Source organism: Neoarius graeffei, chromosome 9 (assembly GCF_027579695.1).
Source record: "Neoarius graeffei isolate fNeoGra1 chromosome 9, fNeoGra1.pri, whole genome shotgun sequence".
Taxonomy (NCBI): Eukaryota; Metazoa; Chordata; class Actinopteri; order Siluriformes; family Ariidae; genus Neoarius; species Neoarius graeffei.
This window is the reverse complement of record NC_083577.1, coordinates 12,972,121-13,000,022: the sequence shown is the minus strand read 5'-3', so window position 1 is coordinate 13,000,022 and position 27,902 is coordinate 12,972,121. Positions and strand designations below refer to the sequence as shown.

The 27,902-nt window shown below is 41.6% G+C and overlaps 1 protein-coding gene across 1 annotated transcript; it reads right to left on the bottom strand.

Annotated features, from left to right (window-relative positions):
* Nucleotides 1-491: 491 nt before the first annotated feature.
* On the bottom strand, nucleotides 492-27,902 carry ormdl1 (ORMDL sphingolipid biosynthesis regulator 1). Its single transcript, XM_060929023.1, has 4 exons — nucleotides 27,809-27,902; nucleotides 18,699-18,881; nucleotides 5,982-6,133; nucleotides 492-3,077 (listed from the first exon to the last, which is right to left on the bottom strand). The coding sequence occupies exons 2-4, from the start codon at nucleotides 18,870-18,872 to the stop codon at nucleotides 2,942-2,944; spliced, it is 462 nt and encodes a 153-aa protein (XP_060785006.1). The 5' UTR covers nucleotides 18,873-18,881; nucleotides 27,809-27,902; the 3' UTR covers nucleotides 492-2,941.

Here is a 27,902-nt window from a genome sequence, read left to right as displayed (position 1 = left end):
TAAACAGATGCTATATTAAACTTTGTCTTGTCAACATTTTGGAAATTGTGTTCATTGAGATAGTTTAAAATGTTACTTTTCAAAGGGGGTGCACTCATTTACGTTGAGCACTATATATATATATTACACACACACACACACACACGCCAAAGACTTTTTTAAGAATAAAGTTTAAAAAGATATCACGATAAGGCAGAAACTGTGACAGAATTGACCACAGTTTCGATATTATAAGGTCATATCATCCAACCTTGTTCAGGACACAAGAGTTTAGTCTTTCCCTTGTTTCTTGGTCACATGACAAACTTCCAGAGACAGAAATATATCAAGGATATTAAATGGTTGTGCAAAGATATGAAGTTCATCTTCAAGTGGTGAAAATATTTTCAACATGAGAAGATAAACTTCACCTCTTCACACCACTGTGTAATGTTATTTATATTACATGGATACATCTAAATAAATAAATGGAACAAAAAAAACCATGCAAGTTAATCAAAAGAATTTTAATTTTGAAGTGGTTCGCCATTTTGACAACATGCGTCTAGTCGGTGGGAAAACACTGGGAGTGACATCATCGGAGTGAAATATCAGGAATTATTATACATACAGGACATTTTTTCAATGGAATAAAAACATGTATACCATTCCCTTCTAGCAGGTTTCATTCATTTGGTTTGATTGCATGCAATATTGTTAGCATATTGCTTATCCTACATGTATTACATCACTCTACCCAATAGAGAACGAGCATGCAATATTGTTACGATATTTAATGTTATGTCACGTCAGAAATGTAAAATTTCTGCTCTAGCAAGCGACTATGACAATTTGTAAACAAACATGGCCACCAGATTTGCTTCATTAAATACAGTAGATTGTGAGAATTTTGTGAGAAAGACACGAACACCTGAAAGGAATGTGTATATATTATTGTAATAATAACGGAGAGTTTTTTTTCGTATTATTATATCAGATATATTCCATTCAGGGAGCATGATATTGAAAGAGTCAAAGACGAGTTATAGCCAAATGGAATATATCCGATATACCACAAAAAAAGCCAGCCAATATTATTTAAATGTGTCACTTATATCCGCGATGGATTTCATACGAAAAATGCAAGTTTTTCAACAGGAGAAGATAAACTTCATATGTTCAAGCCAGCAGGTGATTTTTAAAAATTATATAGACACATTCACAAACGGGCGGCACGGTGGTGTAGTGGTTAGCGCTGTCGCCTCACAGCAAGAAGGTCCGGGTTCGAGCCCCGTGGCCGGCGAGGGCCTCTCTGTGCAGAGTTTGCATGCTCTCCCCGTGTCCGTGTGGGTTTCCTCCGGGTGCTCCGGTTTCCCCCACAGTCCAAAGACATGCAGGTTAGGTTAACTGGTGACTCTAAATTGACCGTAGGTGTGAACGTGAGTGTGAATGGTTGTCTGTGTCTATGTGTCAGCCCTGTGATGACCTGGCGACCAGGGTGTACCCCGCCTTTCGCCCATAGTCAGCTGGGATAGGCTCCAGCTTGCCTGCGACCCTGTAGAACAGGATAAAGCAGCTAGAGATAATGAGATGAGACATTCACAAACTAAAAGTACCCAAATTTATCAAAACAATTAATCGATTTCCTCACGGGGGACATAAATCTATGTACTGTATGTCATGGTTTTGGTTCTCCTTGTCTTGGATAGAGCTCAGATGAAAAGTACAAGCAGCGTATTTCCCAGTAAAATACTCATGTTTAATTTATACGCGAGTAAACGTAACTATAAACAGATAAAAAGTGACATCAGTGTTTATGTAATTTGCAAAAGCAAGAAAGTGATGAGTGACAAATATTTCAAACACTGTCAGAAGCCACAGCTGGATGGAGCATTGAACATGGAGTTGCCCTGGTAATGCACTGGATGAGACTGTAGTAACAGTTTCACCGTAAAGGTCGTGCAAGAATTATTTTACTAAAACACAGTAAAATGTTAAACTTGCTGAAAGAGGAAGAAAACACTTCAGCATGGTGACTGAGACACTGCTTCATCCCACCATCCTGTCACTGATTATTTTTCTACAACAGCATGTTTCAAGTGTTTTGCTCCTGACGTAATTAATGTAGCTACGGTATCATAATAAAACACATGATCCCTTTTTACTGAAAGCCAACCCCCCCCAAGTCATAGAGTCATACACTGAGACAGAGCACAAATAAGCCTTTATTCCACACAGGGTTTGTTTGAGCTCCAGTAATACCATGAAGAAACAGACGCTGAAAAAAAGCTGCTCTGCTTATTAAGAGATTCACAGTTATGTCCTAATAAACAATCACACTGACTGGAAAGAGCATTTAAACACAAATCCTCAGATCAGTAAACACTAAAACCTTCTTAATGCATGCCCCCCGTTTCTTTCATAAATCTGACACAGGACTTTTCAAAATACTTTATCTGACAAACCCTGTTTCTCTGAGGGAAAGAAAAAAAAATCATGCAAGTCTTTATGGGTTTGTTTCTTTTTTGGTAAGGACAAACACCGAAAAGAAAGACTACAAGGTCCGACTCTTATAAAGAATCTTTTTTTTTTTGTTTAAAATCTTTATGAAGGTCAAACAAAGACTCAAATTAGTGCGCACCTACAAACAAAACCCAGGGGGAGAAGAAGGAACCCACAACAGACATCAACCACCTCAACTGTGAAACCCGGGCCAGCCCAGATCCATGAGGGAGCCGAAAGAAAATTAAATATTTACTTCTTTAAGTTAATGTTTGAGGCGTCATCATGTTTGCCCCAGGGTAACTCGAGGTGCATCTTGGCAAAGACCGACACTAAATTACACTGTACAAAAAAAAAAAAAAAAAAAAAACCCACTTCAAAGTGCGTCCGTCGTCCTGACGGGTGACGCAGAGGGAAAGAGAGAGACGGTGCGATTCTCTGTGTTGTTCCCTCTGAGCAATTAATACTTGTTGATTCCGAAGAGTCTCACTCCGTGGAGCTGGGGCAGTTTGGGGATGAGGACACTCAGTAGGGATGCAGTGTTGATCACAAAATGAGCCGTGTCGTATTTTGTGTAGAAGCTCGTCAGGAAATATCTGAGGGAATTAAACAGACCGTTAGTGTGATGCTGTGTGTTCCAGTTTCTTAGGATAATTAATCCGTTATTATTCTATCCACATTCACTGGATATGAGCAATTGCACGTGCTGATTGGCTACTTTATTCTTAGGATATCAGCTCATATACCATGAGTAGAGAAAAACAAAATGGCGGCGCATGTTGCTGAACCAACAGAGTACGAAATAAAAACTACTTGAAAACAAAACCCCAAAAATACATGGTAAGAATGCATTTTATTTTTCAATGATTATAACATTTTTCACAAATTGCTATGCCCATTTCGCCAGTTTGTTTACATCCTAAGTGGAAATGATTTTGTCGGACGTTTTGCATAAAAGTTCTTATCGAATTTGCAAAAAATAAAAATGCTGTTTCTCAAAATCCAGTGACTGCGGATAGACTTAGTTATTGCACTCACTCAACCTTCTTGTACATGGCTGATAGCCAACTTGGTGCTACGCGACCCGTTGGTTAACAGCTCATTTACAACTCGATTTTGTGGAATAACTGTTAAATAACATCAATCAATAATAGCCAAGATGAAGTTGAGGTTATTATTCACCACCGAGCCGGAGGCAAATAATTGTTTTAGTATAAATACACTGGTGGTGTAGTGGTTAGCACGGTCACCTAACAGCAAAAAGGTTCTGGGTTCAAACCCAGTGGCCAACAGGGGCCTTTGTGTGCAGTTTGCATGTTCTCCCCATGTCAGTGTGGGTTTCCTCTGGGTGCTCCCATTTCCCCCCCCACAGTCCAAAAGACATGTAGGTTAAGCTAATTGTTGGTTCTAAATTGACCGTAGGTGTGAATGTGAATGGTTGTTTGTCTCTATGGGTCAGCCCTGCAATGACCTGGCGACTTGTCCAGGGTGTACCCCCACCTCTCGCCCATAATCAGCTGGGATAGGCTCCAGCCTGCCTGCGACCCTGCACAGGATAAGCAGTTATGGATAATGGATGGATAAATACACAGGTGATAGACATTATATAAAACCCCACACATTTATTTCAAACTTCAAAAGCTGCATGTAACTGTAATAACGGCACGGCACAGACTTGTCACTTTTTTTTTTAAAAATCGATAACATTTAAAAAAAAAAAAAAAACCCACACAATTCCACCTTACCTTTCAATAGTTTAAAACCAAACTTCGTAGCATCTTTATTGCTTTTAGTAACAGCATTTTCTTTCATCATTTGTAATTCTTCCTCTTTTATGGTGACGAAGCGATTAACCACCATTGTTGAGTCGCTCGAGGTGATTATCGAGAAACAGTCCAAATTTCTCAATCAGCGCGGGCAATTTTATATATTAAAAAAAAAAAAAAAAAAAATCACCTGCATATTTATACCAATTAGTGATATTTTCAGACTAGATTATCAAAGGAAAGAAAATATTTATGACCAAAGTCTCTCTGGGATTAGATATCTGGACATTTTCTAGTCACAACATGCAAATGAGCATGCACATGAAACACACACACACACACACACACACACACACACACACACACACAAATAAGCATTTCTGAAATTTTACTAAATACAGCTGAAACTTTTAGCTCAGTTTATGCAAACACACACTTACATGCTACTTTACCAAGACTGAGAATTGAGGCTTTTAAAACCCCACACCAAAACTTAAAAACTGACCCTTGTACCCCTTTTCCACCAACAGGGACCAAGTTCTGTTCTGGGTCATGCACCAAATACCATTCTGCACCAAAAGCATTTCGACCAAAAATAACTCCATTCAGAACCTGAAAAGTTGGTTCACAGTTGGAACTAAATTATAGCTGGTTTTTCCAGCGCGAACCGTGATGACATCATGGTGTGTCATTAGCTTGGAGAGGAAGCAGAATGCAGGAATGGAGAACACCACAATGGAAAAGGAGGAGACATCCATCCATCAATCAATCAAACAAACAAACAAGGGGGGGGGGGGGGGGGGGGGAGACCAAAAACAAATACCTGAAATAACAAAAGCTCAGAGGTCCACCATCTTGCTATGATTGTTTACTCCTGTTGTGAATTGTTTAACACCCTCTGTTCATGACTCATCCTTGATTACAATGGTTCTGATCAAACCTGGTGAAAACGTGGGTCAGTTCACTTTGCACCAAGGTTCAAAGAATCCTGAACAGAACCAGTTCAAGAACCCATTCCCTGTTGGTGAAAAAGCAGCACCTGAGAGACTGTTACTCAGGCTATACTCGTGTCCTTATGATTTTGTGTAGTAATAACAAGCTAACCCCCCCCTTCACTTATAAAGAATGCTGCCATGGACTGAAGGTTAGAGAAGCAGCCTTGGGCCCAAAGAGTCAGTGGTTCGATTCCTGGGACCAGCAGGAAAAATGTGGGGGGAGTTGAGTGAATGGACAGCACTTCCCCCTCTCTCTGCATCATGGCTGAAGTGCCTTGCAGCAAGGCATCCACCCCGACTGCTCCCCAGGCACTGTAGCATAGCTGCACACTGCTCTGGGTGTGTGCGTGCACTCTGTGCACTCGTTGCTCACTTGTGCACGTTCACTGCTTCTGATGCTTGAGTGGACAGGTGACAAAAATAAAGGCTTCTTCTTCTAACAAAAGGTCCAGATGGACTGAAGTGTTACTGTGATTAATAACTTGTTCTGCTGAGCAGACAGGTGACACTTTTCAACACACACCTATACCAAAGACTGCTGATGTTGGATTATCTCGATTTAACGAAACACTTAAGATGGAGAAGGAAGGAAAGCGTCACTGTGAGGGAAATAAAATGCATTTTAAACTATTCTTGGGGGGGACCCAACAACAGTAATGCAAGTGTCCATAACAAATCAGAAGAGAATGTAAAACACAAAAATCAGTGTGTACACACACACACACACACAAATACATACAAAATGATGGGCGAAATTGTGAAGAACTTTCTGGATGATGTGAACTGCACTCCGTAGTCCAGCTGTTCCCAATGTGTCAGGAGCCTGGCCTTGCCCTGGTCTGGCGTCTCAAACGGCGTCCCTTTTACTGCGTGCATGAACACATACATTCCCTAAAAGACACCATAAACACAACACATCAGAGAGGAGAGATAACACACTGATAACTTGGGATAAAGTGAGCACATCAGTGACCTTCAGCCCCAGGACTGCCAGCAGCACTGCCTTCACAGATACAAGATGAGCAAAATCCCACTTTCAACAAAATAACCACGTTTTAGGGATAATTCACACACATTCATCTGTTTGACAAGTCACAAAGCCTGAATCATGACAGAAGTGATCATTTTGTTTCGTCTACCATTTGATTTGTTTTTCACACACAAAAAAAAAAAAAGTTCGAGGGGTGTGTAAGGCTGAAAACATTCTTAATTGGTGGTGGGGGGGGGGGTGGAGAGAAGAAGAGATATCACCTGAGCTCATAAAACACAGAACCGACTCCAAATAAACAAATGACTGCTCCATCCTTTGTCTCACTCAGACATGCTCAGATCAGGATTAAACCTCGTAAACATGCGCAAAAACAGACTTCTGGTGAATTACAGGTGAAAATGAGTTTACTTGGCAAGAGTATTCACAAAAAATAAATAAATAAAATGTGCCCCCCCCACACACAGGTAGAAAACCAACCACCACTCAATCTGAGAAGACAATCTTCACAGTGAAGCACGGTGGTGGAAGCATCATATTGTGGTAAGGCCAAACAAAATACGTGTTTCCTGGGTTTTCAAAAATAGGGTAGGTAGGTAGGGGGAAAAAAAAAAAAAAATTTGTTGAAACGCACCCCTGAATGTGAGCTGTAGATATTTATGTAGGGGGCGGGGCACCATCACGCTACGTCTTTAAATTATATTAATTTCTTATAGGCCTACTTGTATTTCCTAGAATGTAAATGTGAGGAGTGACATACAAGCTACGTGCAATGTACAATATTCTTAATATCCACTGTAGATTTTGGTAGGTGTGTTGGGTATCTCTGTAAAGCCTCAGCTGCGCATGCCGCCTGGCAACGCGCACCCTTGATACGTGCGCTAGGTGAAGGATCGGTCAGTGGAGAGCTCAGTTAAGCTCAGCATGTTTAATTCCCCAAGCCAATGACAAGAACTTTCGTGAGAAATAACGCGAACGTCTGCATCATGCGGGATTTGTGGGCGGGAGCGGGACAAAATATGGTAGGCGTGGGCGGGACTGAAAATCATAATTCTTTGCAGGAACAGGACTGCACAATGCGGGAGCGGGACAAAATTCTGTCCCGCGCAGACCTCTACACAAGGGTGGCCAGTTTTTCTACTTAAAAATCTAAGATAATCATCACTGTAACACTAGCAAGAATACGCAGCATTGTTCAGCTATGTATTCGATTGCATCCAACGGTGACCCCTGTCGAGAAATGCCTACGAAATTTGGCTTTGCTGCGACCTTCGGTGTCCGAGTTATAAACGTTTAAAGGTGGGCTGGAGCCATGGATCAAATCAAAACTTAAGTCGCTGAGCAGCCCTTGCACGGTGGCGAATGACTAGCCAAGGCACCGTCCTGCCAGGCCGTGCCCGTGCCGGTTTGAAAGGGCTGGGGTAGAGGGAGGTGCGTGTTGGTTGTCAATTTACTCCTGACGGGCCTCGTGTCTTTCGGCAAATAGCGAGTGGTTTATATGACACGCCCTAGCGGTTCTCGTTTGACTCGCCAGGTGGCTGCCAAGCAGGTAGGCAGGGATGTGATTTGGGGCTGGTGAAATTATCTGAAAATTTTTAGCCGGGGGTCTGGGGGCCGCAGGCCCCCAGCTGGTCCAGGGCAGTGCCCTGGTGGGGGGACAAGGGAGGGCGAAGCCCCCAGAAGCTCCTGGGTTCTGGGGTTTTCTGACTTAAAAATTGTACTAAAATGGCAAGCAAACACACAAGAAAAAACTTGTCATGATTAACAAATTCAAGCCAATTTAATGGTCAACATGCAACTCTGAGCCCCTATAGTAAATTCAAATGATTCTTAACTGACAAAGCCAAAACATGAAACCTAAAAATGTCATTCTAAATTAAATCATCTGCATTAGAATAAATAGAAAATTGTATAAGGAAAAACAAAATTTATACCTTCAATTACTGTAGAAGTTGAACATACCTAAATGTGCCTTTTCAAACAAACATGATGCAACATAAGAATTCATCCACCATTATTTATTAAACTCTATTGCTCCTGGTAGTCTCCCGGTTTGCTTCTTATGTATGGCAACTTCTAATATTTGATTAGGTTACTGCACACCCCGTTTAGACAGGGTAACAGGATTGACACAAAAAAAATTAGTCATGCATAGACTACTTACCAAAACTGAAATTTTTAAGTAAATATTCTCAGATTCAGTTCATTCTGCCATCCATATAAAAGGTGAGAATATGTAGATCCTTGGCAACAAATAATTTCAATAATAGCTTTTGGGAGCATTTATTTTTGTTATGTGATTAATCACGGTAACAGAACTGACAAACCTCTGGGACAGGTACAAAAATTAACAAAAAAATATCTTTTCTTAATGGCATTTTCAATTTGTGACATCATATGTCCATTGTGGTTTCCACAGTCTTGTCGTTGAACATGAAAAAAAAAAAAAAAAAAGTTTCAATTCCACCTTTGTCCAACATTATCATGTCTGAAAAAAAAAAAAAAGTCTCTTTTCAGTGGAACAGCCATTTTTGCTCATTTTCGACCCTAAAATTTGCTGCAAAAATGCACATTTATGAACCAAAAGTAGTCAAATTTTGAAATGCAAGGTAGAATTGATCATGTTTTATCATATGAGACCATAAAAAGGTTTTAGAAATCTCAAAATGTAAACAAAACATGTCCGGACAAAAAAAACAAAAAACAAAAAAACGTTTTCTGTGAAATTGACTCGTATACAGAACTGTACAGTGTTCACTCACTTGAGGATTTTCATATGCAAGAATAAAAATCACTTTCACTAAACATTCACAAAAAATGTGTTTGCAATTAATTAGGATCCACTGTTCATCATTTCAACCGCGCATCAGACCCTCGGCCAATTGAAAATGTCTTTCATGCACTTTTCTCCCTCATGAGAATTTTGAAAAGTTGGCAAGTATGTATTATTTGCACTAACATTTTAATATTGAATAAACAAATCAAAATTGTGTATAATTACCTTACATCCACGCTGTGGGAAAAGTTCTGAGCGAAAATTAAAACTAACTTGGAGTGAAAAAGGTGAAATAATCTGTGATGAAGTTGGCAGAGACTCTGAGGTAAAGTGAGAGGAGGCGGGAGGGGTCAAGCATCACTGCCGCCTCACAGACTCACTTTCCCGGGTTAAACTCCCACCACTCCCCCTCTCTCTAGCTTTTGTTTTGTTTTCACTGAGTAACCATTTTGATTTGTAAACTAGAGCTGTGATTTAAACTGCTGTTTCTTCAGACGTAACTAAAACAAACTGAAATAAAAACCGCCCCTTCTTTTCTCCTCAGAAGGTTTAGCCTCCGATGCCAACCTTTTCGCCACAGCTTTCATAGCGTGCGCATGCGCATCCAGGAAGCAACAGATGGCGCGAGGCCCCGTTGCCACGGCAACCTTCGTCACTCCGTCGCACATGCAGTGACACCATCACCACTCACAGGCTTATTATGGGGAAAGATATGAGCTGGGTTGTTTTTTCTTCCCCATGTTTATTTACTTTAAAAACACACACCAAACTGATGATCAGGTGCATCTTTACGCTCAATCACGGAGGCTGCCATCTTTCAACTCTTTGTATGAAGCGAGCTTACGTACAGCTATCTAACAAGCACGTTCATTGGTTGTTACAGAGCAATGGGCCAAATCACGTACCTTGTTTCATCTCAATGACGGAATTACTGAAAGTCGGAATAGGATATGAATGCGGATTTTTGAGCGAAAAATCGGAATTTTTTTTTTTTAATTTTGAGGTGAAAAAAGCGGAATTCCGCGAATTCGCGGAAAAAAACAAAACAAAAAACCCCACATCCCTGGGTAGGGTCGGGCGCGAGAAATAGTTTATCGTGGTCATAAACAGTTGAAGGGTTGCAGTGTTTTTACAGGGTCGGTCGGGTAACCGGAAACACACCTTTTGTTTGGCCTAATGCTTTTACTGGAAAACTGTTCAAGGGCAAGACAGATGGAGCCAAAACACAAGATTAGCAAGAAACATGACAAAGAATAGTTCACTCTGATAAGTGAGACAGTTTCAAGTGCTTTTGTTTTGGAGTGGCGCTTCACGTTATACGCTTTTTACTAGCGCTAAAAGACTGAACAATTTGTAACATGACACAGGACACTTGTCTGTCCATTCTCCTTTAAAGTTTTTTTTTTTGTCAAACCATGCTGTACATGGGCAGCACGGTGGTGTAGTGGTTAGTGCTGTCGCCTCACAGCAAGAAGGTCCTGGGTTCGAGCCCCGTGGCCGGCGAGGGCCTTTCTGTGTGGAGTTTACATGTTCTCCCCGTGTCCGCGTGGGTTTCCCCCGGGTGCTCCGGTTTCCCCCACAGTCCAAAGACATGCAGGTTAGGTTAACTGGTGACTCTAAATTGACCATAGGTGTGAATGTGAGTGTGAATGGTTGTCTGTGTCTATGTGTCAGCCCTGTGATGACCTGGCGACTTGTCCAGGGTGTACCCCGCCTTTCGCCCGTAGTCAGCTGGGATAGGCTCCAGCTTGCCTGCGACCCTGTAGAAGGATAAAGCGGCTAGAGATAATGAGATGAGACCATGCTGTACGTTTTACTAAATCAGACAAAGAGTGGAAATGTAAATGAGAAACCCAAGAAAGTTCCACTTTAAGCAGAAATTTCTCTGTGGCTCTATAGCATCTCTTGCTAAATAATTTACATAAATGCATGTGAGTGGAGAAGTACTGACAGAACATCTACGAAATGCTGATATACTTGACTAAGACTGCATCACAACTGTGGTCTAGCAAGTATTAATGGACATGGCATGGATATACACTGCAACCACACTAACACTCCTACTATGAACTTTCGCATATATCAAACTAAAGTTTGTGTTCCCCACCTGCAGTGACAACAAGTCAGAGTCTCCCAATTACCCCAGAGACAATCAATAACCAAGTCCACAGTCAAGTTAACAATTCATATTAGCACCATAAAACAAAAGCTCACTGAGGTGTTGATCACAGACAGTGATCATGGACTTCAATTTAAAGTCCTTAAAAAGGACTATTTTACAAGCTGTTGCACTGTTGTCATGGCCATTTGTAAACGCAACATACTCTCCAAACCTAGAAATTCATACATATTTTTTCACCAGCCAGCTGGACTAGTTACCTTCCAAAGTAACTAGCCAAACAGAAAATCAACTCGCCAAAATTTGTTCATGTATGAATTTTACTTCTGTCAAAAATAACGCAAAAGAGAGTAGTTACCATTGTTCATGACTAATGTGCATTTATTTCATTTCAAGACCCGAGTATTTTGATACTGTTGTTAAATACATAAATGAGAACACCACAGAGCACCATATCAACAAATAATAATATATTGGAAAACTTGGCAACTTGGTGTACGGGTATTGAAAACAAATATACTTACCATCATCACTATAGCACCGTGGGTGGCACGGTGGTGTAGTGGTTAGCACGGTCGCCTCACAGCAAGAAGGTTCTGGTTTCGAACCCAGAGGCCGGCGAGGGCCTTTGTGTGGAGTTTGCATGTCCTCCCCGTGTCTGCGTGGGTTTCCTCCGGGTGCTCCGGTTTCCCCCACAATCCAAAGACATGCAGTTAGGTTGACGTGGGGCGGCCTTGGGCTGAGGTGCCCTTGAGCAAGGTACCGAACCCCGACTGCTCCCTGGGCGCTCTGGTGTGGCTGCCCACTGCTCTGGGTGTGTGTGTGTGTGTGTGTGTGTGTGTTCACTGCTTCAGATGGGTTAAATGCAGATGATAAATTCACTGTGCTTAGTGTGCATGTGACGAATAAAGGTTTCTTCTTTCTTCAAAATATGTCCAACATGCTTTCTGTATTTAACCATTTATGAGACAGAAAGCATTAGGAGCGTCATATTGACTAGGAATCAATTTGAACAAAAAATTAATTATTCCATAAAAATCGCATCGCAGCCAAGGCCTACCCTGCTCCCATGTTTGCTTATAAGTCCTTTGTCGTTTCTCCTTCTCGTATGCTTTATCGGCGGCCTTTTTCTCTTCTTCAGACTGAGGTCGCTTTGTCCCAGTCTCTGGCGGTTTCTGTACACCTTTCAGAAAATTCCACATCTCAATGTAGCTTTGGCAGATGTAAACAAAACAAAACAAAAAAACCACACGTGTTTAAATGGGCGATAATGTGGCCACATCTATTGAATTTGATAACATGTGGCAGCGGGGGCATGGCTAAGCGTCAGTCTGTGAATGGAGGGTGGAGTCAGGGAAGGTAAGTGGTGGAATCATTGCGCCTGATGGGGATTAACCTGTGTTTGTGTGTCTTCCCCACTGACCGCGCCCTTCAAAAGGAGAGGAGAGCAGAGAAAGGGAGCTCTCCCCAACCAGAACACGTGTGCGCGCGCGCTGAAAAGTTAGCAATAAATAGTTCATTGAGAACTCAGTTCTGGCCTGCCATGCTTCTGTGCTCCACCAACCTGGTCCAATACTACATGTGATTACCGCGATATTCAATGAGCTGCGTTATATGCATGCGCAGTAGTGAAAAAACCGACAGCCTGACTCATACACGATACGATTCGGAATTCTTCGGTATTTTCCGTCCTGCCGATAAACACATCGATTAACACAGACACAACACGCGCTTATTATGTGGTGGCTTTAGCTGACGGTGTGTCTGAATCTTCGCTTCATGTATATTTTTTATTTTCAACTAGCCAGCCGGGCTGGCTAGTGACAGGAATTACCCGCCAAATGACAAATTAACTCGCCTGGGGCGACCAGACCACCACAAATTTCGAGCCCTGCTCTGTTGGTCAGAAGAAGAAAAAAAAACAAACAAAAAAACAAACAAACAAAACCCAGGCGACAGACAGATGTAAATCGCTGGAAGAGCTTTATTTAAAAACACAGTGGCAAACAGATCCAATTTGATCAGTGATCGAAAATCAGAATCAGGAAACAGACAGGATATCAAAAGGCAGAGACAAAGGTCAAAATCTAAAATACAAAACAGAGTCGGAAACCAGAATAATCAATACATTGGTACAAAAGGCTCGGTAATGTGAGACACGGTACAGCGTGTATATTTCACAAAGTCTGTGTAGTGAGAGTCCTTATAAGCACGTGCTGTGATTGCACTAATCCGGAAAAAGGTACATGGTCATTAATCCTAATAAATGATATGCATGCACATAAGTCGCAATTCAAGGCATGACTCTGCACGCGCACGGATGCAGCACCGTTGAAGACAAACTTCAGATCCTGGAGCATCTAAAGCTTGATGAAAAAGCAACAAATTTATCTAAAATATGGTACCCTGAAAGAAGGGGGAAGAGAGAGGGGAAAAAAAAAAAAAAGCTAATTCCTACTTTTAAAAGAAAAAGAGCCGAGACTTCATCTTTATGGGTGGTGTAGTGGTTAGCACGGTCGCCTCACAGCAAGAAGGTTCTGGGTTCGAACCCAGTGGCCGGCAAGGGCCTTTCTGTGTGGAGTTTGCATGTTCTCCCCGTGTCTGCGTGGGTTTCCTCCAGGTGCTCCGGTTTCCCCCACAATCCAAAGACATGTGGTTAGGTTAATATGGGACGGCCTTGGGCTGAGGTGCCCTTGAGCGAGGCATCTAACTCCCAACTGCTCCCCGGGCGCTGTTAGCATGGCTGCCAACTGCTCTGGGTATGTGTGTGTGCTCATTGCTTACGTGCGCGCGTGTTCACTGCGTCAGGTGGGTTAAATGCAGAGAGGAAATTTCACAAGTGTGATGAATAAAGTTGTGCTTTCTTTCTTTAACTGCAAATACCACGACAGGCTGAAAAGAAAGAAGATACGGCAAGCAAACGATGGCAAGTGTGACTTGTTTCCTTTACTTCGTAAATAGGTCAGTGAATTTGGTGTAAATATAAACACACAGTTGATCTTGTTTTATGTAAGAGTGTTTGGTGCGATAAGTGGGTCTATTTCAGTATTAAGAACTTTTCGGTATAACGAACCATTTGGACATCCCCAAGGAGTTTGTTATAGCAGAGCTGCAGTGTATTTAAAGCTTAGACAGCCTTTCGATTTCATAAAAATCAATGAAATTTAGTTCCCTCTGAAATTTGGTCATTGCGATGTACATTTCTGTAATATCTCACAAAATATCAGGCCATTCTATGGCTGGGATGTTATTTAATTTGAGGGGATTACCGAGCAAATAATGTGCATGAAATCACTCGCTTCGTACAGTTTTACCTTCTTCCTCTTCTTTTAGGTTTTACAGCAGCTGGCATCCACAGTGTTGCATTACTGCCATCTACAAGTTTACCTTTGACCGTGCACTGCAGTTACATAATTCTGTAGCTACATGAACAGCTGATCACACTAAGGTGCTTGCTGACTACCGATATTTATTAGTTTGGTCCTGCATATCCTCTCTTTCGCAACATACATTTTCTTCTCGCTTTCTGTTACTGTAGTTGGCCTTCCATGTTTCATTCGCACACTCGCGTCCTCCATTTTTCTCTCCAGTTTCAAATTTGTATCTCACAATGCCTTGCAAGAACAGGGAAAGCCCACCGCAGTGCATGACGTAGTATCTTGAATTGGGTCATGCTGAAGCAGAGAGAAACAAACAAACAAACAAAAAAAAGAATTTGGGGCCATGTGGCCCCGAATTCATTAATGGTCATAGGCAACCGTTTTCAATTTATGCACATTTTAAACTTTGTTAGAAAACCCTCTGTAATTTTCCTCTGGTCCCAAGAAGTATTGTTAATAAGTAATAATTAAAATAAGTTAGTGCGGATGGCAGCGAATTTCTGTTCGGCGATTTTCATGACCACTTGCTGCATGACGTCATTCAAGACAAACAAACCTGCTAACTCTAACTCAGCTTCAGTTGAGTCCACTTCCGTTTACTTGCATTGCTGTTCAGCTTGAGTGCAGACGTGCGTTCAGGAATTTCCAAAGAAAAACCCCCATGCCTTATTGTTGTGCAGTGAACTGTAACAACGGGACCGGTTCAGGAAGAAGAAGTTTTTACCTTTTTCCGAGAGGAGAGGAGGTGGAGAGTGTGGATTGTGCGCGTGAAGCCAGAGGGTTGTTTTTTTTTTCTGGAAGAGGAGACGAGGTGGAGAAAGTGGATTGTGCGCATGAAGCCAGAGGGTTGTTTTTTCCGGAAGAGGAGAAGAGGTGGAGAGAATGGATTGTGCACATGAAACAAAATCAAGCAGTCAAAGAAGAAACAGACCAGCAACGCTAAAGCAAAAAGGAGAAGATTGGAGGTAAACATTTTTACCTTTGCTTGCAATTGACAAGTCAAGAATCCTGAGGGATCCTGTACAATCATTGTGGAAATGAGACAAAGGGATATTTCCTCGCTTAGAGTAGGCTATAAATAGTATAATGCTGCGGATAGCAGGCTAATGTGGCCTACCGGCGCACTGTCAAGTAATCATTACCTATATCCACTAGGGAGGGCGGTTTAATTATTCTTCAAAAGGGCTCTCATTTAGTATTACGATAAAAGTAAGACTATCATAACTACCAGGATAAATCGTTTGGGTGCGAGTCTTGTTGAGGTCCAGGGTCACCGCGATCAGAGTCGGCCGAGTCGCTGCCTGATTCCGAGGCTGCACGGTCAAACCAGTCAGCCGCATTCACCGATTGCTTTGCAATGGCCATAGGTTCATACATGTATGGTTTCACCTCTCGATATTCAATTTGGAGAGTTCCTACTTCAAAATTGCTATCGTTTTCAGACATTTTACACAACCTCTCACGACCAAAGTCTGTACACGTGTGCTCAGTTCACAAATAAATACAGAACTGCTCCCGGTCTGTTTGGCTTAAATGACGTCACAACGACGGTCCCCTGGCGGTGAAAGTGTGCATAAGTGAGATGTAAACAAACCTTCAGAAATTGGGCAAAACAGTACATTTTAACCATTTTATTCAATCTTAGGGTGCAAATTAGACACCAGGAAGATTGAATTCGCTTTTTGGGTCATTCTTCTAGACAATAAAGTTGATATTCTACGTTTCACCTACGACCATTGCCTAGGACCTTTAATTGTCCTATTTATTTAAAAAAAAATAAATAAACCCCAAAAACCCAATAAAATTGAAGTCTGATTTGAATTCAGCACCTTTCGGTTCACTAGACAAAACTAATTGGGTGTCAGGGAAAATTCTTTTTAATGACCTACACTTGGAAAATCCAAAGCATGTGTTTTTTTTTTTTTTTTAAAAAACCCCAGAGACTGCCTTTCAGATTTTTCTAGTTTTTCCCCATTTCATGCCTCTTGGCTAAGCTCTGCCTCTTTTCTCTGAATGTGAACTCAAGTGGGTTCCAAACTTCTGCTTAAACAAAACAAAAGCTAACTAGATAGAACTCGACGCCAATGGCGTCGATGGGGATGCCTCCGCCCGGTAGACTACATGCCTTATTAAGTTGTGATTTGGGGATGGACATTTGACCTCACAGTAATCTTGACCTGGTGAAATTACTTGTATTAGCCTTGGCGATCGTGTGTTCACAAGGTTTTTGGACAGACATTTGACCTCACAGTGACCTTGACCTTAGACCTTTTGATCTCAAAATCTAATCAGTTTATCCTTGTCCCCAAATGCACAAATGGTGAAAGCTTGGTGAAATTCCTTTCATCTGCCTTGGAGATAGTGTTCACAAGGTCCTCGGACAGACATTCGACCTCACAGTGACCTTGACCTTAGATTTTGAGATCAAAAGGTCTAATCCAGGCATCACCAAATGGCGGACCTCGGTCCGGATCCGGACCCAGTGATGGTTCTGTCCGGACCTGTGACCAATGGTAAATTCACGAGATTAAGTAATTTTCATGAAGCATTATTTTGGACGGTCGTGGCTATTGACAGCGGGCGCTGCTACTCCAGTTAATACAATAGCTTCACTCAGTTGAGCCAATAAAATCGTTAGTTTACCCAGCGCACCACAGCAGAGCAACAAGCAGAGAGGAAGAGAGTTAAGTTAAGAGACAACCGACCGAGACAACATGGCTTGCTCCAAAAGGCGGCAGAAAGTAGACAAGGAAAATTGTTGTTTTAAAGATGAATGGACGGAGAAATATATGTTCATTCTTCTGGCAAGCAGTTCAAAACCAGTGTGCCTCATATGCTCCGAAAACGTGACATTAATTAAAAGCGGCAACGTGAAGCGCCACTATGAAACAAAGCACAGCTCTTTTGAGCAAAGTTATCCCCTGAAGTCCGAGCTGAGGGCACGCAAAATAACCGAACTGCAAGCACAGTATGACAGGTCTACCCGACTCATCACACATACATTTACAGCCCAGCAACGTGCAAACGAATTTTCCTTAAAAGTAGCGTGGATTTTGGGGCAACATAAACACATTGGAGTGTGTTCCCTGGTCTCATCAAAGTAGCACTGCACACCTTGACTATGTTTGGATCAACTTACAGCTGTGAGTCAGCTTTTTCCACTATGAACATTGTCAAAACCAAGTACCATTCTAGGATCAACAATGAACACCTACATATCTGCATGAGAATGGCACTCCAACCAAGATTTAAATTACTGGCAGGTCAGCCACATGCCCGTTTTTCTCATTAAAAAGAGTAAAAGAAGAATTAAAAGAGAAAAGTTAAAAGAAAAATGTTCTGTTTGCATTTCCCCCCCAAAAAGACTTTTTCTTGAAAAGTAGGCCCTCATTTTTTTAGGCTGGGACCTCCTTATTTTAAGAACAAAGAAGAGAAAATGTTAAGTCAATGCTCTGTTTGCACTTTAGTTAATGTTTTCTGAGTTGACTTTTACTTGAAGTGTAGGCCTTCAATTCTTCAGGTTGGGACCTCTTTAATTTAAGAGAAAAAGGAGTTATTCCACCCTGTTTGCACTTTATTTTATTGAGGTTTCTGTTTTCTTTAATCTGAAATAAAGGCCTTGAATTTATTTTCCTGGGACTACTTTTATTTATGGTAAAAGAGATAGTTGTGCACTCAGTTCATTTCAAATGAACTGTGCTCAGTTCATTTCAAATGAACAATAAATATTGTTGAAACCATATAAAAATGTGGACATAGGGGAAGGCTATAAGACACAAGCTGGACTTCGGTTCGGACCTTCTACTTGGACAAAATTTAATAACTGGACCTCAGTGACTTTTAATTGAATACCCCTGGTCTAATCAGTTCATGTTTGTCCCAAAGCACACAAAAAGGTGAAAGTTTGGTGAAATTCCTTTCATTAGCCTTTGAGATCGCATTCACAAGGTTTTGGGACGGACGCACAACCCGAAAACATAATGCCTCCTGCACCTTACGGTGGCGGAGGCATAAAAATGTCAGGGGGGGAAAAAAACAAAAAATGATAAATAAAAAACCCACCCCTGCCTGCTGATGACCTATTCAACCATGATGCACTGATTATTTACAGACACAAAATTCTGCATAATAAAGGACAATAAATAACCATGGTTTTTTGGGGGGGCGGGGCAGTAAAACATGGGAGTACATACCAAGTTGTGAATCACATTTGTGAGAGTCCAGACAACCGGGACGCTGAAGAAAGGAATGCTCAAGAGCACGATGTGAAGCATTCCCACGCCGAGTGCATACGTCAGCCAGATCCCCCGACTGTTCATAACCCGTGTGTTGGGGTTCCCCTCACTGTGGGCTACGCCAACATTCATCCTGACCTCCTGTAGATCACAAAAAAAAAAAAACCCTCTCAAAATCCTGCACAAATCACAAGAGCATCACTCATGTCCTGTCCACCACAGCACTGTTAAAGTCCAGATTCTGATTGGTCAGGTGGTGCTGATTAATTCTCTATAAACAGCAGCTCAAGTTTATATTAATGTGCTCAGCTGTTCTAATGTTATCATTTCCATAGTAATGACTCAAAAGCATTTCTGCAGACAATCATTGTAATCTAATGGCGCTTTTCCTTAAAGGAAAGAATGCTTAACTGCTTTCTGCACATACAGTGAGAGTAAAAAGTATTTGATTCCTTGCTGATTTTGTTGGTTTGCCCACTAATAAAGACATGATCATTCTCTACTTTTAATGGTAAATGTATTCTAACATGGAGAGACAGAATATCAAAACAAAAATCCAGAAAATAACTTTAAAGAATATATATTAATTGATTTGTATTTCATTGAGGGAAATAAGTATTTGATCCCCTAGTATGCATTAGGAGTTCTGGCTTTCACAGACCAGTTAGACACTCCCAATCAACTTGTTACCTGAATTGAAGACACCTGTTCTAACTAATCACCTGTATGAAAGACACCTGTTCACAGAATCAGACAGATTCCAAACTCTCCAACATGGGTAAGACCAAAGAACTCTCTCAGGACCTCAGAGACAGGATTGTTGACCTGCACAAATCTGGAATGGGCTACAAAAACATTAGCAAGATACTGGGTATTAAAGTAACAACCATTGTTGCAATTGTGAGAAAATTTAAGAAGCATAACATGACCAATAGACCTCGGTCTGGTGCTCCACAGAAGACTTCACCTCGTGGGGTGGCAATGATCATGAGAACTGAGAGAAATCGGCCTGCAACCACACAGCGGGAGTTAGTGAATGACCTCAAGGCAGCTGGGACCACAGTCACCAGGAAAACAATTGGCAACACTTTGCGCCGCAATGGATTAAAATCCTGCAGTGCCCGAAAGGTACCCCTGCTTAAGAAGGCACATGTGGAGGCCCGCCTAAAGTATGCCAATGATCACCTCAAAGATGTACAAAGTGATTGGGAGAAGGTTCTGTGGTCAGACAAGACCAAAATTGAACTATTTGGCCTAAACTCTACTCGTCATGTGTGGAGGAAGAAAAATGCTACCTATGACCCCAGGAACACTGTGCCCACCGTCAAGCATGGAGGTGGAAGCATTATGTTTTGGGGGTGTTTCTCTGCCAAGGGCACAGGGCTACTTCACCGCATCAGTGGGAAGATGGATGGAGCCATGTACCGTGCAGTCCTGAGGGACAACCTCCTCCCCTCTGCCAGGAAGTTGAAAATGGGCCATGGTTGGGTCTTCCAACATGACAACGACCCGAAGCATACAGCAAAGGCAACAAAGGAGTGGCTCAAGAAGAACCACATTAAGGTCATGGAGTGGCCCAGCCAGTCTCCAGACCTCAATCCAATCGAAAATCTATGGAGGGAGCTGAAGGTCCAAGTTGCCAAGCAACAGCCCACCAACCTTAATGATTTAGAGAGGATCTGCAAAGAAGAGTGGGCCAAAATTCCCCCTGATGTGTGCTAACCTTGTGGTTAACTACAACAAACGTCTGTTCACTGTGCTTGCAACCAAAGGCTTTGCCACCAAGTATTAAGTGCTTTTGGCTAGAGGGATCAAATACTTATTTCCCTCAATGAAATACAAATCAATTAATATATATTCTTTAAAGTTATTTTCTGGATTTTCGTTTTGATATTCTGTCTCTCCATGTTAGAATACATCTACAGTACCATTAAAGAGTATAGAATGATCATGTCTTTATTAGTGGGCAAACCAACAAAATCAGCAAGGGATCAAATACTTTTTACTCTCACTGTATTTAAACTGCATGGCTCCATAGTAAGAGTCCAGGTGCTAAACTGGCCTGCCTGCAGTCCAGACCTGTCTCCTATTTAGAACACTTGCCGCATTATAGAACACAAAATATGACAAAGACAACCCCAAATTGTTGACCAACTGAAATTGTCTATCAGGCAGTTATGGGACAACATTTCTCTTTCAAAAACTACAGCAGTTGGTCTCCTCAGTTCCCAAATGTTTACATGCGTGTTGTTAAAAGTAGAGGTGATGCAACACAGTGGTAAACATGCCCCTGTCCCAACTTTTTTGAAACATGTTGCTGACACCAAATTCAAAATGAGCATACATTTTAAAAAAATAAATTTAAAAAATGTTTCAACACATCATCTTTGTACCATTTTCAATGAAAGTTTATGATTTGCAAATTATCACATTGTATTTACAGTTTTTACACAGCATCCCAACTTTTTTGGAATTAGGGTTGCAAATTACTATTTAATTGCATGACCAATATTAGCACATTATTAAATACATTAAAAGTTCAATGACTCAATTATTGCGATTAATGTATAAATAAGCGAATCAGTTCAGATCATCATGTGGTGAGAAAATCTGATTGAGAGCACAGATCCCCCCCCCCCCAGCGTTTACCCTGCAGTAAAACAAGACTTATTTGACCCGTTTCCCCTCAACTTCTTTAAAATTCCCCACACTTTTTTCCCCTGAACTAACTAACCTACTTTGGCTCATGGTTTCAGTTTTTAGATGCAAAGTTCACAGATTCTCAACACACTTTGTCTGTACTCTTCACCACTCTGATTACACAACTCCTCACCGCTGATAAGAGCGCACGCGTGCACACAAGTTTCACATTTATAGCGCTTGCAAAGCAAAGCACAATATTCTTCTCAACAGTGAAACTTGACTAAAACTATTGTGTAGATTTTGGAAATACTGAAGCCATGTTTAAACGTTTTATTTTATACACAACACTAAAGAAACACTCGTAAAAAAATGTCTCATTGAAATGAACGAAGGAATCTTCATGACCAACAAGATAATCATCAGCGCTGCAGTCACAAATGTGGTGTTCTCTCTCTCTCTCCCTCCATCCATCCATCTAATCTCTTTATTCATTCATTCTCCCTCTCATCCATCAATCCCACATCTTTATCATATTCCCCCCTCTCCCTCATCCAATATCTTTTCATTCTCTCATCCATCCCTTATCTTTCATTCTCTCTCCCTCCCAAATCCATCCCACATCTCTCTCTCCCTCCTCATCCATCCAGTCTTTCATTCCCCCATCATCTTTATCATTCATTCTCCCTCTCCTCATTCATCCACCTATCCCATCCCACAGCTTTATCTCTCTCCTCATACATCTAACCACCCATCAAATATCTTTCATTCTCCCTCTCCTCATCTACCCATCCATCACATCTATCATTCATTCTGTTGCTCATCCATCATCTTGATCATTCTGTCTCTCTCCCTCCTAGGGATGGCGAAAACTAAAAAAAAATCTTGACCGACCACCGAGCCTCATTAGCCGGTTAACCTAGGAGTTTAAAATTCTAGAATTGGAATTATTAGAATCTATTCTAAATCTAACCGCGAGCATCCGCACATTCAGTCCCAGTTGCTGCCCTCCACTCACATTACCTTTTCTACAGCGCGAAACATTTAGTCAAACGTGGCACTGATGTCGAGGGGTTTGTATTGGAGCGGAGGACAAATGGCTCCAGCTTAGAAACAGTTTCAATTGGCCATGATAGCGTTGAAAATAAAGTCAAGTGCTAGAAGAAGTACATAACATTCAGTGATGGGAATAACGGCGCGCCTTTTGGCGGATGCCGCCTTTTTCACAGCTGAACCGTGCAGATCCGATTTTTTTTTTTTGGGGGGGGCATTGAAGTGTCTGATTATAATTTCATCAAAGTAAATTCTGTATATAAGCAAATGTCATTACAGTCCATGAAACATAGGAAGTATGAGAAGAAAACAGTAAATCAGAAAGCTGCGCAAATGTGCGCAGCTTTCTGATTTACTGTTTTCTTCTCATACTTCCTATGTTTCATGGACTAACAGCATTTGCTTATTTAGTAATTTTAATACAGAATTTACTATGAAATTATAATCAGACACTCCAGCAAGCCGGAGCGCGCTCCGTAACCTCGGCCGGAGCACTCCTGGAGCAAGCCGGAGCGCGCTCCGGAACCTCGGACGTTGGTGTGTATGTGTATGGCGATGGGTTTTTAATGACATAGGTATACAGATCATGTGGGCCGAAGTCAGGTAAAGACGAGGGCTTCGTGTACTTCCGTACGTCAGTGAACAATCCTGGTGGAAGCAGGTAAACGTCGTTCTCTAAGCCTGCTAACCTCAATTTTTGCAAATATCTCTCCCTCTGCTCGCCCTGTAAATGCCCTACGTCGCTGGATAGTGAAGGTGTTTTCTGCATCTCGCTCCTTTTTCTTTTATGTTTTTCGTTTGTCACCTTCCTCGCATTCAAACTGATTCGAGCCGAAGTCCACTACATGTCCAAAATGGCGGTCGCGTTTACAAAGGTCACGTGACTGAAAAGGGTCTATAGGCCAAGTTTAATGACCTTGAGGTTATCAGAGGTCATATGTCGTTTTACAAATGAAAAATGAATTCAGCACCCAAACATTTAACAAACAAGGCCATTTGCTAACTTCATTAATCATTTTAGTACATTTCATTCCTTAGAAAGCTGAGAAACTGGGTTCAGCTGAGATGTTTACAGGCCCAAAGTTCAATGACCTCTAGAGGTCAACAGAGGTCAGATAGAGCTCGGCATATTGCAGATTTGAATTCGGCACACCCAAATTGACAAAATAAGACTGTTTGCCGGACTTTGTCTCAAAAATGCCTTTAACTCCTTAAAGGTCCCATGGCATGAAATTTTCACTTTCTGAGGTTTTTTAACATTAAAATGAGTTCCTCTGACCTTCTTAAGTCACCCCAGTGGCTAGAAATTTCATAATGTGTAAACCAAACTATGCCCAACATTTGAGAATGGCGCGTCAAAACGGCGCGTTGATAAACTCTTCCCTTGCCTACGTCAGCAAGGGAGATGATCCCCACGCCCCCCCTCTGGATTCCCACCCACTGTATGGATTGCCCGCCCAACTCAAAAGTTGCCTTTTGTCCTACCAAGCCTACTGCGCATGCGCGAAGCCTACTGCGCATGCGCAGAACACATGACTACATTCTGTAGTGAGGAGCCCATAGAAGACACAACATGGAAATTGTGCTGTACATGGATGTGACAACACAGAAAGGAGTCTGTTTTTACTGCCGACGGGAGAGCCCCTGAAGACGCAGTGGCTTAATTTTATTTACTTCAATAATACGCCGTCGAGTCTACTGTGTATGTTTGTCAGAAGCATTTTCCTGATGAATGTTTCCACAACTTGGGACAGTAGGGCAGGTTTTGCACATCAACTGTCACTGAAGCCTGGGTCTGTGCCAAGCATCCCTGCCGCATCAGCAACAAACACCGAACAAGTAAGTGTATAACTTAAGTCGTTTTGCCGTGTTTTAAAATCGGTGCGTTAGCCTAGCAATGGCTACATTAGCTGTGCAGCTAACCGCTTCCTGCAGTTAGCCAGGTACATGGGCTCGAGTTGTACCATTTTTTTTTTTTTTTTTTTTTTTTTTTTTTAGACAGGGCAGACGGACCAGGGCATTCGCCCGCCTGGCCGTGCCCGACGAGGAGCGCTCTCGGCCGGCTTGGGAGGCAGACGGCAGCCCCTCCCCCTCCCTCCATGGCACGCCCCCACTGTCTACCCTTCCCCGCCTCCTGCTTCTCATTAGCAAAACAACGCACTGGGAAAAGCGCTGAAATGGGGCTTTCTCCTAGGAGGCTATATCTACGTACCGAGGGTTCATTTCGAGAAAGGCTGCGGATATGACATCCGGAAGCCTCCACGAGCCCGTTTAAAGCATCAACAAACCACCATGCCATGGGCCCTTTAAATAAGCACTTTTTTGAATTTTGGTACCAGTCTATAATAATTCCTGTATCATTTAAAAACCTAAAATTAGCCCCATCTCTCTGATGCCTAGTGTCATAGGATTTAAATCAGGTAAAAGACTGAATAAAAGAGAGCTGTTCAGGACACAACTGTGTGTATTTAAGATACAGCTGATCTTGCATCTTAAATACACACAGTTGTGCAAGTGTAGGTGGAATCAGTGACTTGGTGCTTGGTCCTCTTGTTGATGATGATCGTCTTAGATACTGGCCTTTCATTTAAACTAAGATCTTTTACCTGACTACATACTGAATTCCACTGCCAGTTCTTGTGATGTGACTGAAAAATCTTGTGTCACAGGTCTGTTACAGGTTTGTCTCTTTGATGGTAACCGTGCATAACTTGCTTTTCATTCACAGGCTCCTCCAGGCTCTCCTCAGGGCCCAACACATCTTTTAAATACTAACTGTATTCTAATTATTTGTCATGTACATCAAGAGGGATTAATGCTGTAGACATTGTGATAAAGGTAAAAATAATTCATAGATTTCTTAATTTATTCATAACTTTGTAGCTAAAAAAAAAAAAGCAGCAGCAGGTTTAAACAAAGAGCACTGAGAAAACAGCACTTTGCATGTGCAGAAACAGCCCAAATTCAGAAATACAGAGTGTAGCCCAAATTATGTAATTGAAAGGCCTGAGAAACAGTTCAGAATTGCTAAAATAATTAAAAATGGCAACAAAACAGATGAAGAGCTGTCCAGAGAATGCCGTGCACTGTGGTTCAAAAACATACATCGTAAGGACTTAACTGAGGAAAAAGCCAATCACACCCGCATGCATGTGTGCGTGTACTTTATATCTGGTAAGAGTTCATTGCTAATTAAATCTATGTTTTCTGCTGATTAAATTGAACTTTTGAGTTTTAGCGCGAACACTCTGCTTCTCACCTTGCAGGAGCACCAACAAACTTCTCATCTCATCTCATTATCTCTAGCCGCTTTATCCTTCTACAGGGTCGCAGGCAAGCTGGAGCCTATCCCAGCTGACTACGGGCGAAAGGCGGGGTACACCCTGGACAAGTCGCCAGGTCATCACAGGGCTGACACATAGACACAGACAACCATTCACACTCACATTCACACCTACGGTCAATTTAGAGTCACCAGTTAACCTAACCTGCATGTCTTTGGACTGTGGGGGAAACCGGAGCACCCGGAGGAAACCCACGCGGACACGGGAAGAACATGCAAACTCCACACAGAAAGGCCCTCGCCGGCCCCGGGGCTCGAACCCAGGACCTTCTTGCTGTGAGGCGACAGCGCTAACCACTACACCACCGTGCCGCCCCCAACAAACTTACATGATAAAACAAATCCAGATTGGGCACAAACACTCAAATTAGGACACGATAAGAACAAGACAAAAACTTATCTTACAGTATCAAGAAGCAACAGAATAAATGAAAGATCTGTCAAGAAAGACAGATTAGAAGCAGCGCAAACCTTAGCGAGTTTGAATACACAAGGAGAACAATGTGGGTCAACTTTGCCAGGAGAGATATTAGCGATGCTGTTCCAGTAACTTCGGTTTACTTGTGTAGAACAAGACGGGTCACAATACCAGGGTATTCAATCGGCACTAATGAGGCTAAATCCTCTGTTTAATCGGATGGCTTTAACATATACAGGTCAAAGCCAGAAATTTAAACCTTTTCTTTGAATCTTGACTTGGCAGAGGACTCCAGAGAATCATAATATCTCGAGAAAGTCAGAGATGAAGCACAGTTATTGTTCGCACAAGACGACATTCTGGGTTTATACATCATCCAGAGTGGCAGCAGGTGATTGTCACACTAGTTTGTCAAGTGGTTGCTCACAAAAAAGCTCTCTTGTTTCTCTCTCTCTCACTTGTCTTTCTCCTTTATCTTTTTTTTTTAAATTCCATTTTATGTTGTACAACATCTTTCTTTTCACATGTCTGATAACTTGCTGCTGCAGCAAGCAAATTTCCCAGTTTGGGATCAATAAAGTAAATCTCTCCCTTGTGTAATGTCTATTGTCTGACTATTGTACATTACAGATACACACACATTTTTCTTATATTACATATACATAACTTACGTATACACTCCCCCTTTTTCTTCCGTATCGCTAGACATACCAACTGCCAGAACCAGATTCCTTGTGTGTGAACAAACTTGGCCAATAAACCTGATTCTAGTTCTGATTCTGAATGTTTAATTTGTTCTTCAAGCACTAGAATTTCCTTTGGAGAATGCAAATCTACTTAACAAATAAGATATAGTTAACGTAACGTACTATAACTATATAAATACATGCTAGTTAGTCAACTGGATTAATATTAAACAGATAAAATGAATATCATGTTGCATTATGATGCATAATTTGACTTTAATCTCTTAAAGTCCTATAAATACTCAATAAATGTCGGCCAAACATGAATACACATTAAAGCAAACAAAGCGCTCGTGCACCTAAATCTTGTTAGCAACTAACGTAAAAATAATTAATTTAAAATGCTTTATCGACCCCAATTACTTAGAAAAACAGAACTTTTCTTCACAGTGAAATTTAAAAAGATCAACATTACAACGCATGAAAACGCAGGATGTTTACTAGCTAGTTCGAGGCAAGTACACTTGTTTTAGCTCGCTAGCTAGCTCATCCAGCTAAATAGTTAAAGAAAGGATATACATATGCACACGATTTTTTTTACATGATATATAAATATTTAGGGCCGTTTTATACACTTCTGGATGTTTTAACACTAACATAAAACATTCCACACACAGCTTTTAATACGGAGACAAAACAAACACCGTTAGACCGGCCGCGTTCCAATCCACAACGCTGCCCTTACTCACTCACTATGTAGTGTGCGAGTGCGCGATTTAGGACACAGCCCACTGAGACTTTAAAAAAAAGGACTAAAATGAACCCACACCAGTTGATTTGTTTCCAATTGCAAATAAAAATCATCGCCAATGTTAATTCGAGTGCAAAGTAATATAATTACGCAATTAAACAAATAGAATAAACATACCTTATTCCAAAAGGAGAACTAATTAAATAATAAAAGCCTTTTCTCGCACCCTGTTGCTCTAACACGTCCTCTCTATGTGTCTGGTCTCGCACTG